General features: G+C 43.5%; 1 protein-coding gene across 1 annotated transcript; it reads right to left on the bottom strand.

The window, feature by feature from the left end:
- Positions 1 to 1,023: 1,023 nt before the first annotated feature.
- On the bottom strand, positions 1,024 to 12,783 carry LOC119653648 (QRFP-like peptide receptor). Its single transcript, XM_038058464.1, has 4 exons — positions 12,580 to 12,783; positions 4,771 to 4,894; positions 1,703 to 2,017; positions 1,024 to 1,642 (listed from the first exon to the last, which is right to left on the bottom strand). Exons 1-4 carry the CDS (start codon positions 12,759 to 12,761, stop codon positions 1,139 to 1,141), a joined length of 1,125 nt encoding a protein of 374 aa, XP_037914392.1. The 5' UTR covers positions 12,762 to 12,783; the 3' UTR covers positions 1,024 to 1,138.
- Positions 12,784 to 14,329: the final 1,546 nt, after the last annotated feature.

Genomic DNA, 14,329 nt, shown 5'->3' with positions numbered 1-14,329 from the left:
CCTGAGATGGAGCCATGGCGTAGGTCAGGACACCAGACAGCTTTTATGGATATCGAATTGGTGGACCTCGGCTCAAAACCGGGATGTCTGGAGTTCCTTATTAGAGCAGGCCTAGACCGGATAGCGCCTTCGATGATGATGATGGGTGTTTGAAGTTTTTCAAAAGATTCCTCCACTTTTGGGCCATTTTTCCAGCACCTAGCACCCAAACTTTATACGATTTTGAAGGTCTAAGCTAGTGTTCATAAATTAAGCTCCAATTCTCAATATTAACGGAGATGCTGATGTTCAAACTTTTTCAAACGATTTCTCTACTTTGGGGCCATTTTCTCAGCACCTGGACCCTTCAAGTCTAATTCTCTAAACTGCCGATCACGAACGATGCTCCTTTCTCGAAATTTTGAATATTAACTGACATACGGGCTTTTTAACTTCTAAAAAATATTCCTACAATTTGAGGCCATTTTCCCAGGAGCTAGACCCCACAACCTACATACCAGGGTGAAGTTTTAATTCTCTTCTAAGCTGGTGACGAATTAAGCTCTTTTTCCCGAAATTTCCAATATTATACGGGCATTTAAAGCTTTGAAAAATTCGTCCACTTTGCGGCCATTTTCCAAGCGCCTAGAATTTCTAACCTATATGCCCGTTTGAGGGTCTAATTCTCCTCTGCACTTGTGATCACGAGCTAAGCTCCTTTTCCCGAAATTCTCTGTATTTGCGGAAATACGGTCGTTCAAACTTTTTAAGTAGATTCCTCCACTTTGCCGAGATTTTCCCAACATCTGGACCCTCCAACCTGCATACCATTTTAAAGATATTCTCTAAGCGAATTTGCCTCGTTTTGCGTATGTGCGCATTTACTTACCTTAGACGAATCAGTTGCTGAAACTCAGTTGGGAAGGGACTCCTTCAATGAAAAGAGATTACAAAATTTGTTTTTAAGTGATTTCCTTCTTTATTTCTCCTTTGCGTTGAAGAAAATGAATCGTTCAGTCAATTACTTTCTGCATCTTTCGGTGTTGAAGACGTACTCGTATTCTCGGGTTGCTCGATAACACTGCTTAAGGCTTTCGAAATATTTAAACAAAATATTTTAGAAAATTGTCGAACTTTATGATATAGTTCAAGCAAACAATCAACGGTCTGTGTTAAGAAAGCGTATAGAAGGGGGTTGAAAACGGCACTCAACATTGACAAAATTCCGACAGAAAACTGAAGGATTATTGCGCTGCCATTTGATTTGTCGCAAACGTTGTAGTAGCACAAGATTAGAAACAGCCATTGAGGTAGGCGCAAACACAGATACGTTAACATTAGCAGTAAAATGACGCAGAAGATCCTTAGATGGCGTGAATTCCGATTCGTTTTTGGTTGTTGATTGCCATTTCCATTTTATGTTGGCACTTTGCTCCTTAGAAACCACCAACTTTGATACTGAGTTCACAGAACCGTCGGTGTTTTTACTTCCACCGGATGACTTCTCCCCTCCACGTGTCATGTTTTCTTGAGTTGCCTTCTTAGCCATTTTTCGTCGATTCCACATTTCCTTAGCCAGGACCAGGTTAAACCATAAGAACGCGAGGAACATTGGTACAAAAAGAACGGCAACCAGAATTGTAAAAGAAATGACATTTTGGTGCTGCAAAGAAAAGAATACAACTTGATTGATCTTGGATATTTTAATGGATATTGTTGTTACCCTGTTTGTGGAGCACATGCGATGAGGGATTACTTTATAAATCTCTGCCGTATCATTCCGGTCCGCATATTCAAAAATGTACATCTCCGTGTATTGATAAGCCGCAATGTTGGGGCTTGCAATCCCTGCAGATATCCCCCATACGACGAGTGATATGAAAACACAGAATTTCTTCGTTGGTTGCCAAGAATCCTTGATTACTTGGGTCACACCCAAATAGCGATTAAAAGATATGCCAACAAGGGTTATACTATTCACAAGAACACCCGTAGTTATTAGGAACGGCATAATGTGACAGAGAAAGCCTCCAAGCGTCTAAAAAATAACCAAGAATATGGAATAATATTAGAAAAGACAATTAGAATATATCATTTAAATAACTCGGGAAACCGGACGCCCGGTGCTTCAGGTCTGAAGGGATTTGTTGATTTTTTATATCAGAAAATTTGGTTGCAATTATATGTACCTCGTAGGGAATATACGTTGAATACACCGCGTATACCCTTTGCAGCCAAGGTCAAAACTATTATCTGCTTCGAAAAGTCCTAATCAAGAGCTTTCATTTGAGACCCCACATGGATATATTCGGTGAAAAAAATATTTTACGTCCTCTTTCGCATGTATAGGGACCTGAGGATGATTCAGCTCAGTCTACAAGGGGCAATATCTATGGTAGAAAAAGAAGTTGTGGCATACCTTGCCTTCAATGGAGCGATAGTATAGCTCAGAACGCCAGGCAGCTTTTAGGATTCCCAAATTGGTGCAGCTGGGTGGGTGTTCTTACTCAGGCAGGCTTAGACTGGATACTATAGAATCTGTTTTCTTTTGCAAGCAGCTAAAGACATTGCGTCATGTATTATATCAATCAAAACGAAATACTTATGTTTAATTACATCAAAACACACAAATCGCAAAACAATCAATCTAAATAGCGTGTCGATGGGTATACAAGTTGTATATCTGATCTAACTCACTTCAGATACCATTGTCAGTAGGTTCGCAAATCTACTGAAATAATGCAGGATGATCTGAACTGATAAACCACCGAAAGCTTCTCATAATTCCTGATGATATTAGGGCCGAAGGTTTGAACGAGAAACCAGACGCATGGCGTCCATAGCTCGTCGTGAAATACTTCCTAGCAGAAATCGACCGGGATATATAGGAAACTCCTTAAATGTGTATTTGGTTTGATTGGCGGCAAATTGACGATGGCGGCGATCTTGACCTCTTCAACGAGTAATAAAGCGCCAACAACTAACTTTTCAGACACCTGCTGAATGCGAAGGGCACTTTGTCCGACTTCTCTCTCTGAGCAGTGATGAGTGCCTTATGACCCGTTAACGCTGTGAACGACCTACCTTGAAGGGAATAGCGGAAGTATTCAGTTGTTAGATAAGCGACTAATAACGTATGTGCTATATCTTGATTCAGCTGCTTCAGTTCAGCTGCATGCAAACTTATTTCACCTACGGCAATGTGTAAAAATGCGACGAGAATGCCAGGAGTGTAGTTTCCACCCGCTGTTGCTTGGTGGTCAAAAACGCTTGGATAGTCTGAGGACCCCGCAATCAGGCAAGCATATTTACTCTTCGGCCCAGACAAGTAAGCGTTAATATTGGATTTGTAGTGAGCAGCCTCAGAGAACAAAAGTCGTTAGAAGTTTAACATGACCAAGAACTCTTTCAGATAGGTAACTCCTTTTGAAAGTGAGAAGCTCGAAATAGTTTGCACCTTAACTGGGTCTGATTGGATGCCTTGAGGGGTTGCCAGGTGACCGAAAAAACTCACCTACCATTGTAATAATTTCTCAATATAGAGCACTACACACGCCTAAATAAGATGTTGAAAGATACATTTGTGCTACAAATTCTCAAACCCAAAACAAAGACCCGGCTAAACTCCCAAATATACGTAAAAAAACTGAAAGTTTCATAGTACAGAGTTGATGAATTTCTGAAAGGCGTGCGCCGCATTATACAGTCCGAAACTCACACTAGCGAACTCGAAAATTCCGAAAGCTAGCTATTGGGATTTGGCAATTTAGCAGCGTGCATTGTTTTTTACAGAATATGGTCATGTGGGTTATCAAATGAAAAGGGCCAATTAGTACTTAGTACGAAACTGGTTTCATATTTGATATCGGGTAAAACATAGCGCCGTATTTTTGAGTCGGCGGTGAACGTCATACTTAACGTGCTCAGAGAGATTAAGTTCGATAGTAATGTTGTGCTTCTTTTGATAAGGGGGTCGGAAACGCCTTGAAAAACTAAGGAAAGAGTTTTGTACCAGTAGCTCGTGATTCATTCAAATAACCTAGGTAAAGTCAATGAGACATCTGTTGTGCAAATCAATAAGTCATTCTTAGTAGCACAGAAAATATACACCTAAAATGGGAAAACTGAGATTGGCGATAATAAAACGCCAACAATATTCGCCGAAGTTCTAAACTCATGTCTAAGGGCCTGTAGCCATGTCTGTGGATCGACGAAGAATTCCCTGATGGGGATTTTCACAACTGCAACGTTTATGATATGATTCAGGGGTGCGGAAAAAAGAGACTTCACCGCCTATACTGACACGGTAATGGCATCGGTTCAAGAGGTCGTAAATGGTCATGTGACGTGGTGCTATATTTTTGGTAGCTGGTGTCTAAACTCCCGGCAATTCTAGCTTTTTGCAGGGAAAATGCAGGGGCTGATTCATATTAAGACCTTTTGAACGAGCCTGCGGTTTGTACAGCATGTCCTGGTGCTTGCCCAAAGCCTAAAAGCCTACTAGCCGGTTGCCCTTTTTGGCAGGCCGGTCTAAACTGCAATCTAGTCTCTATTTCTCGAAAGAAAAGCGCCGATGGTCTCCGCCAATTTCGAAACGGTGGCTGTTAGCTTTGCCATCGTCAGCTGCAGCTAGACCACCTTGTTTGGCATTAACGGCCAATGTGTCCAAGGACCACGAATATACGCTCTCCGGAAGTCCTACGATGAGCTACTGGCTCAGGAAATCTGAGAAATTTGATGCTTTGTATGGTAAAGTGGCGAATGTTGACAGTAACTTTAGGAAGTACTTACCCAAAAATCAAAAAAAGTTGCAATAAACTGCGCTTGGTAATTTATTCCCGTCAAAACTGAACTGAGCAATTCACTGCTGGCCAAAGATATTAGACACGTCCGGAAAAACGAGTGGATTTTATCGCTGAAAAATGAAAAAAAAACATTAAACCATTTCCAATTTTTTAAATACCTGAGACAAAATATAACTTTGGCACATGCGCTTATATATTAAAATTGAATGATAAAGGACGTAAGGATGGCTCATCGAAACATCCATGGCGAAACTGGGATTCTATTCTGAAAACAACTTTTTCATATATCATAAATCTTGAATCTACTGCTCATTCAACAATGTCACCGTTTATTTCTGGAAAAATTCAAGAGACATTCAATCCGTTTGAAACCTATTGAAACGAATATCTCCAAATTTATGATCAAACTAAAAATCCCACTCAATTGGGTACGGAACCAAGAGTCGCCACACTCTCAATGTTTCCACAAAGATTTACATTACGTATTCCCATTCCATTCCAGCCAATAGCTGTCCTGGAAAAGCACTGGCTTTGCCATTTAATCCAATTGTTGCCTTTTCTTTTAAGAAACACACCTGACACCTGACAACTGAAGGTATCTGCTTTATACTCCCGCGCAGCTCTTTACAGTAAATTAGCTGCAGCTGTAGCCAATCTTTAATAAAATACAGTTCCAGGCTACCGATAGTCGGACCAGTACGCTGTAGTACTTTCCTCCCTTAATACATAGGCGAAGAAAGTTTGGAGAATCATCCAAACCAAAGCAGTGTAGACACTGTCGGTTATAGCTTTCGGGTCTTGTAAGTAGCTTGGAAAGGTGGTAGTTTCTCGATTACTACTCTTGCTCCACTCACTCTTATTATACATATATATATATGGTTGCCAACTACTCCTTAATGGCGCATTAGGCGTCGACCTCACCTATGAGCATGGTTTGCAGTTACCTGAAATGTGCTTCAGCTCCCCCAAAACTTCCTGAGACGCCTTCACTCCTTCTTTAGTGTTGTGGGCCAAGTTCCCTTGGAGCGACTTACCCGCTGGTCATCTTGAGAAAGTGCACTGCATGGCATAGACAGCAATGCAATTGTTGCCCCTCCGTAACTTATAATCTACTCGTCGTCCATTTCTGCCTTCCGATCACTGTGCGTACGACTTGTACGCCGGCCAAGTTCTTCGTTTGTGATATATGTATCAGGCCAGCGTACTCCAGTGATACGACGCGGACAGGTGTCGACGAAGGTTTGGACCTATTGAGAGACAGTAGTAATCACTTTCCATGTGCTACTCCCATATAGCAATACATTAAGAAAAACAGCAAACAGAATAGGGGGGGGGGGGGGGGGGGGGAAGATGCCACAGTCCACTGAACTCAACCATGTCCTCCAAACAAGGCGGCGTAAAGAATGTTACCGATAACAATAAGAAATAATATCAGCGAGAAGATGAAACCCTGATGGACTCCGTTTTCGACGACAAGATTCTCTTAGATTTTACCCCGCTTCAGCACGTGGAAATTTGGATTACTATTACTTTCTCCGGAAGGTCCTCCTGCATAGCGCACCTCAGATATACTCCCTGCTCAGACTATCAAAAGCTTTCTCGAAATCGATGAAACACACGTAAAGCGAAGGTCTAAATTCCCTGTATTTTTCCAAAATGATCCGTAGGGCAAGGATGTGGTCAAAGCAAGAGAATCCGAAGTGGAAACCAGGCTGCTCTCTGTCGATCAAACTTTCGAGATATTTTCCGATGCATTTAAAGGTTATTTTAGCTATTATCTTTGCACCGGTAGGGAGCACGCGGATACCTCTTCAGTTTTCACACTCAGAACCGTCTTCTTTGGTATCTTGACGATCACTCCCTTCTTCCAATCTATGGGAAAGGTCTCAAATTTCCAAGATATTCATACGAATGGAAGTAGCAGATCTGCAGTAACTGCAGGTGCAGCGATAAATAACTCAAAGGGGAAACCACAAAACCCCGTAGTGAAGTGTTCTTTCCATCTTTTTAGTTGATCGTCATCGTAGATGCGCAGTCGACTGTTAGCATCCTTCACAGGACCACCGAAAGATCTGTTACCTCATGCAAATTCTTCCGTGATGCGGTATGCACTTCTGAAATGATAGCGTCTTGCGACTCTGACCAGCGCAATATCAAATTCCCTTTTGTCACGACACACGCAGGCGAGCGCGTCACGCCCACCATCAATCGCCGCGGGCAATGGAACCTTCAACCCCTTCGTTCATCGACCCATTTCCGCGATTCCGCAATCAGTCAGATCTTATGATTCCCCTTCGGTAAGTTGTCGACGACCTGCGTGGCACCCGAGGAAAGAGCATTTTTGATGTAGGTGGAATGCCCATGGAATTCTCAGGTGAGGTACTCGGTGTATTTGTCGTTCGATCCCTTTGTCGTGCGACAGCTGAGGGTCGCAGCTCCCCAGCTCTGTGGGAAATGGCGGATGCAGCACGCAAGCGAACATAAGCGACTTTCTGATGGTGATCCCTTTCGGCAAAGACATCAACACCTCTCTTGTTACGCACATCCAGAAGACAACTCTAAATCTACTAATCTACTGAATTCAAAGTGGTCGATCTGGTTGCCTGTAAGGTGTCGATCAGTTGAAACCAAACTAACCTTGTGGCAGGCTCTGTGCTCAAACAATGTGCCACCAATGACGACGCGGTGGAAATTGCAGAAATCTAAAAAACCTTCCACCATTATCATTACGATCGCCAAGACCGTGTTCCCCTATCACATGGTCCCATTATGATCGCAAGGTCACCGTCACTCAACTGCGTGCTCGTAAAAAGCATTCTTCTCCACTATGTCGGAAGTCGCCCTTGGTGCATAGCACTGTTCAATTGTTATGATCCTTCACCTGGATGGGTAACTTACAGTCAGTCTGTCAGAAGTTAACTCCAACGTCGAGCGAGCGCACTTTGCGGTAGCCATCAGAACCAGGTCTACAGCTGATTCGTGTCTGCCACCACTCTGTTTTCTAGAGTAGGAAAGCACATTACAGTTAATGGGCAATAGGAACAGGAGTACTCTCCAGAGTCCCATCATTTTACTTCGCTTGGGCGAATGTGCAATTTACATCGTTGGAATTCTCACTCGAGTTGGAGAAAGCGAGGATTCTTGTCAAAGTTTAAATTTCAAAGTTTGCAGGTTGCTGGCCCATAAATTTAGATCCCTTTTAGTCGCCTCTTGCGACGGGCAGGGAAGACTTTGAGTGTATTCTTAACTCCCAACTGGCAAGACCTGGGGAATTTCGAATTTTGTTTTTGTAATGAGGCGATTCGAGGCATACGGTTTGAATGAAATTTGAGGCAGTTTTTGCTATTCCGCCTACGTTGAATGTCAAGTTCAAACTCGGGGTTAACCAAAGTAAAATTAGCCGAATTTAGAACGGCTGTGGAGGTTAGCCCGGTGATCATTTGGACCCAAGAGATTTGCGAAGAGCTGTGGCCGGCATAACACAGCATATGGAGAGTGGACTAATATTTAATTTCGTAAGATTTCAATAAGAGCGAAGTAATATTAGGTTAAGCAGATGCGCAGCTTCACACTCGCGCTATAGTCGTATCTCATATAATTCTGTGGGTTCATCCATTTATCTTACTCGTTCAGCCTCTCATGCCACTCGGCATTTCACTGCCGCCCACGGGTAGAAAGTTCTCCAGTGAGATACGCTCGATCACCGTTGCCCTTCTCTCACCAGAATACCAATTGGGATCGTCCCTGCTATCATGCAGGCCACTTCGGCGGATATTATTCGATAGGCGCCTTATGTTCGAAGTGCAGTTACGATATGTAACCCACATTTTACTTCTAATTAGTTTCTTTTCTAATACTTCCTCCCAAACTGTGGCTGCATATAGTAGGACCAAGCTAACCCCCCAGCGAAGGCTCATTTATTGGCATATTCGGTAACATTCTCACCAGCAGTGTCTCGGTGATATATGCCCTGTTCCTTGCGCATTCCACATGTAATTTGAATTTGGGCCATTCGTCAATAATTATGCCTAAATATTTACGCGCAGGCTGGGAATGTATTATCTGTGCCCCAACTTGGGTTCATAGACGTACGCTTCCTCCGCTTAGTGAAAAGTACTCGTTCCGTCTTATGCTCTGCCAGCGATAGGCCTGCATTCTCCAGCCAGGATTTAATGTACGTAGTAAACTGTTTCATTGGCCTAAATCTTCAGTATAGTCCTCCTAGGAGAGAGTCTTTTGGAACTCTGTATGTTGTATGGTATGACTTAGATCCCTCATCGGAATTACAGCAGACACCGATTAAAAGGTCGGCAATGATGCGCATCAGGTACTTCGGCCCTCCAAATTTATTAAGGGCCTCTTATATTTTGCCCACCTCGCGAAATTGATGGTATTCTTCATGTCAAATGTTATCACTGCACAGCATTTGTCCTCTTCGAGAACGCCTTTAGCTATTAACCACCAGGTTAGCCGCATCGGTTGTAGACCTTTTCTTTCGAAATCTGAGCTGGTTCTCGGAGACACTCTGTTTTCGGCAAACGGAAGTATTCAGTTGATTGGCATAATTTCCTGCTATGTGACGATTGAGGTTTGAACTGAAGAGCAAGTCAAGCAGTTGAAAATTTGCTCTTGCAAGAAGGAGGAGAACGTCAGGTTGTTCTGCGAAAGCAATTAACGAGCAAACGTTCATAGATGTGTGGTTGGACCAGGACACTATACCAGGTACGCCCTCGGAAAGAACCCCGCATATTATGGAGTGTATCACGAGGCATGCGATTCGTCGATGCCGAGACCAGTAGAAGGCTCAACTGCTGGTGGAATAGTGAATTGTCTGATTTTCGGTCGGTGTATCATCGGGCCGGACGTGAGGCTCAGAGAGCAATGGGTAGGATTGATCAGGAGGTGAGGCAGCGAGCTTACAAGGAAACCCGACGAAACTTGAAGCTGGCTATACAGCGAATCAAGAGGGACTGCTACAAGCAACTCTGCGCAGAGGAGCACCCATGGGGAAGCACCTACAGGGTTGCGATGGTGAGATTTAGAGGTCAGCCAACTCCGAAAATTACATGTCCCGATCTCCTACCGTTCCGTTCAGAGCTTGTTCCCTCAGGAGATCACAAGCGGCTACACTCTGCAAACATCTTTAGATGCGGCTGTAATACCCTCAGCAATGACAAATGAAGTACTGGACATTTGCGGTAGGCTGGGAGACAATAAAACGCCGGGTGTCGATAGCATACCAAACAAAGTCCTTAAGCTGGCCCTTAAGCCGAGGCCAGATAAATTCATATAGTTGTTTGAAGCATGTTTGGCGGATGGGATTTTTCCCAAGATATGGAAAAGATAAATGTCAGTGTTGTTGCCTAAAACTAGTAAGCCTCCTAGTCAACCATTTTTTTGCGGACCTATATGTCTATTGGATACCATGGTGATGTTGGAGCGAATAATCGACAATAGATTGCTCTTGGCTCCTCTTCCATGCGGTCAGATCAACCGTCGACACCATTCAAATGCGACGCGCGGTAGGGGTGGCACTAGCAAGTATTGTTCTGTGGTTACCCTGGCATGCAAAATGCGTTCAACACTGCCCGTTGGAACCTTGTAAGGAGGTTATTGGTGGTGATTGGTGTACCCAATTACTTAACTGCGCTATTCGACAAATATTTAGCAGATAGAAGGCTCTGGTACGACACATGGATCCATGGCTCTGCTCTAGGACCGCTATGGTGGAACATTATATATAATGATGTCCTCAAGGTCCTAGTTGCTAGCGAGGCCAGAATAGTTGGTTAGGCCGATGACAAAGCAGTGATTATTGTTGCAGAAGATCTGACGGATGTGGAATTATATTCATTCGAAGCAATCGCTGCTATAAAAAGTGGCTGAAAGATGTAGGTCTTGCACTCGCCGAGGATAAAACAAGGTGTCCGGATAGCTGAGTGGTTAGAGCACAATTCTATCGTACGGAAAGTCGCGGTTCAAATCTCACTGGTGGCAGTGGGATTTGGATCGTGATTTGACGTCGGATAACAGTCGATTCAGCTGTGAATGAGTACCTGACTCAAATCAGGGCAATAATCTCGGGTGTCCGCAACGCTGACCACATTGCCTCCTATAGGGTACTGTAATCCTGAAGTGTACCGTTACAGTCTTAAATGAAGTGCTCTAACAGACTTCAAGGCCCTGATCCAGATTGCGGCTAAGCGGCCTATGCAGTAGCCGGAATGATCGACATTTTGGCCGGAGAGATAGCACGTATCTATGATGGACCCGATTTGTCCTCTGATAGGCACGTGAAAAACGCCGAAAGGGAGGAATCGTTAAGTAGATATAAGTAGCAAAATTCGGAACGGACGAATGAGGATCGATGGACCCACACAGATTGATTCCCAGCAGCAAGGTCTGGACGCAGGGAACGTAAGGTGAGATAATTTTTTATCTCAAATAGTTTCTCCCAGGATTTGGCAGTTACTGTAAATACCTCTGTAGGTTTAAACTGGACAGCTCACCCAACTGTCCCAGCTGCAACGGTATTTCGGAGGACCCGGAGCATGTTTTCTTCCATTGTCCTAGATCCGCTGCGGAAAGGAAGACTCTACAGGAGACATTGAGAGGAACAGTCGCACCGGGAAAATATAATTGGGAAAATGCTTGAAAAGTGGAATGCAGTGTACGACATGGTAGGCCAGATTCAGTGCAGGTTGAGAGAGGGAGAGGAGGCGAGAATGGCGCGATAGCGAATGCAATCGATCGGTGAAGGGAGAGGCTAGAGCCATATCCACCCCGCGACGAAATACTTTGCGGTAGTTCCGTAGCGAAAGAAGACAGGAGTTAGGGGGTGGTTTTAGTAGGTAACAATCTCACATGCTGGAACAACCGGAAGAAGAAAAGACGAACAGGCGGACAGACGGACAGACAGACATTGAACCGATTTTAGTAAGATGTTATTTCAGACAAAACGTTTCATACGTAATGTGCCGAGCTTCCAGTTCCCGACTTGTTTTTCATTATCGTCAACAGTGCCGATAAATGATACAAATTCGAAGCACATTCCATTGTTAGTTGAAATACATCATAACTAAGACAGGACAATTTCGTGTAAAAATACGTGTGAGAGACCCAAGTATCATCCGCAACTGGGTAGTAAAGAAGGCAAGCAAACGCGTTTCGAAGCGTTCCTCGATCTACCTGTACTTAGTTGAACCTATATAACGTCGCCATTATCCTCTAAATAGGGCGCAGCGTGTCAACTACTTGCTAAAATATGCTTCAGCTTCTGTCTCGTCATTTAACCGGATGTCAAATGATAGATTTACTAAGTAGTCCGTGCATTTACTTGCCCAGCCTCCTGTTTGGTGTCAAGGATAACCATTTATCTACAAAGAAGAAATCACACATTTCTTAAGGATTAAGGGAATCCTGAGACTGCATCCATGGTCCCCTTCTTTGGTTAAACACCCCACTTTTCAAAAAGGACGAATGACGATTTCCCCCAAGACACAGACTTTAGTCAGAGCAAAGCTGTTTCCTCCCTGGTTGTAATGTGTATCTATATCTTGTTTGCGGATATGTAGCGAGTCCCTGGAGACATTTTCAGTCGTGCTGCACCCAGGGAGTTATCTCTATCCTGGACGGTAAGGCCCCGGGTCAATTGCAAATCGTAAGAATTAAATCTACTGTTATAAGTTATAAATACCAGCAAGAATTGTCACATTTAACTTCAGACTATTCACTTGAAAGGTCTATTATTAACACACAATTTTGAACTCTGGAACTACTGTCACCTTCTCGTTACCTTTTGATTGCGACTATTATTGTGGCCACATTCCCAATAATTGACAATAAAACAATCACAATTACAGCCACTGATAGAAAAACGCGTTGCTCCACGGTTAGTTCAGAGTTAAAGATAAATTGTTCTACCGGCTGACCTCCTAAGGACTTTATGTGTCCCTTTTTTGAATAAGTTATATTCATTTTACTCCGCTGACACAATTTCTTCTCCACGGTGACTCGACTTATATAAGGGAATGGAATCGACTGTCTGGCTTTAATTCTGATAAACGCTCCATAGGGTGGCAGCGATGAGGATGTAATGATAAAAAATAAGATTGATGTTTCTTAATATGTAGACAAATCTATATGTTATTACGCAAAACGTGTGAGAGCCAAATTACAATATATGACAAATTACCGTGCTAGCATTTTCACTGACATTTTGATAATGTTTTAGAAACCGACGATTGTCTGCGTATGATAATTACCGGGTTGCAAACAGTGGCATTCAAGGAAGAGCAGTGATACGTTTACTTAGCTTAAGCTTTCACAGTAGAACAGTAGTGTCAAAGGAGAAAGTATTGCGTCCTGAAAGGTTATTATGCCCCATTTTTATGATACTGTTGACCTATAACGTCTTACGTCCAGTGTACCCCAAAATATATATGGACGTTTCGTTGCTCTTCTAGCATAATCTGCAGACAATGTCCGCCATGCTATTAACATAGTATGCTGGTCCCAAGCCCAGGTAAAGGAGGAGGGTTTGAGGCAACGTAGTCTGTACTATCCTCAGTATAACAAAAATAAAATGCTGAGATCAGGGAAAGAGATAAATAGAGTATAGTTGGAGTTATTCTACTATGCTAAATCCTACCTGATCTCTCTTGGTGACAGGCCCCGCGACAGGTCGACCAAGAAAATGCATAGAATGTCGTTACAAACATGATGATCGGATTGAGTCACAAGCCTCGGAGAAATGCTAGGGCGTCCACCTCAATCGACGCGGCAGGACGGGCCCCGGTTCTGTCGAAAAATGGGCAAGGGTTCATGGACGGCGTCAGGACGTAAGCAAGTTAGTCCGAATAAAACAAACAAAACAAATACGTGTCTGCACGCTAAATGTTGGTACCCTAACTGGAGGAACTCGCAAGAGCCCTTCGGAAAAGGTGCATTGATATCTGCGCTCTGCAAGAAACCCGATGGTCTGGTGCCAAAAGCTGCGACATTGAACGCGAACGCGGTAAAAATGGCTACAAACTTCTCTATTTTGGTAACCCACACACTCAATATGGTGTTGGCATTGCCATCTCAGAGCGTTTCCGTGATGCCATTAAAGAAGTCGAACGATTTGATGATCGACTGATGAAGCTCACCATTATATCAGCTGATCGCACTATTCACTTCTTCACCGCGTATGCACCACAGACAGGCCGACCTGATGCCGAGAAAGATGCCTTCTGGCAACTTCTCGATGAAAAGACTTGTCACGTGCCTGCTGACGATTACATAATCATTGCCGGCGACCTTAATGGTCATGTGGGTGAAAAGGCAGACGGTAACAGGTGCCATGGGGGAAAGGGGTTCGGAGCGCGCAATGAAGGTGGCGAGCGTATAATCGATTTTGCGGACACCCATGACCTTGTACTTATGAATACATGGTTCATCAAACGATTATCTCATCTTCCCACATTTTATAATGGGAACAATAAAACGCAAATCGACTATATTCTCATAAGACGCCAACATTTTACCACTGTCACTGATTGCAA

This window comes from Hermetia illucens, chromosome 4 (genome assembly GCF_905115235.1).
Source record: "Hermetia illucens chromosome 4, iHerIll2.2.curated.20191125, whole genome shotgun sequence".
NCBI classification, from domain to species: Eukaryota; Metazoa; Arthropoda; class Insecta; order Diptera; family Stratiomyidae; genus Hermetia; species Hermetia illucens.
The sequence above is the reverse complement of the archived record's forward strand: the minus strand, read 5'-3'. Positions and strand labels throughout refer to the sequence as shown.

Excerpts from the sequence above, each read along its gene's own strand:
- LOC119653648 (XM_038058464.1), bottom strand. The coding sequence starts at position 12,761 with ATGAATATAACTTATTCAAAAAAGGGACACATAAAGTCCTTAGGAGGT. Across the intron at positions 2,018-4,770 it reads CAACTTTTTTTGATTTTTGG|ACGCTTGGAGGCTTTCTCTG; the intron begins GTAAGTACTTCC and ends GTTATTTTTTAG. Across the intron at positions 1,643-1,702 it reads GCATGTGCTCCACAAACAGG|CACCAAAATGTCATTTCTTT; the intron begins GTAACAACAATA and ends TTTTCTTTGCAG.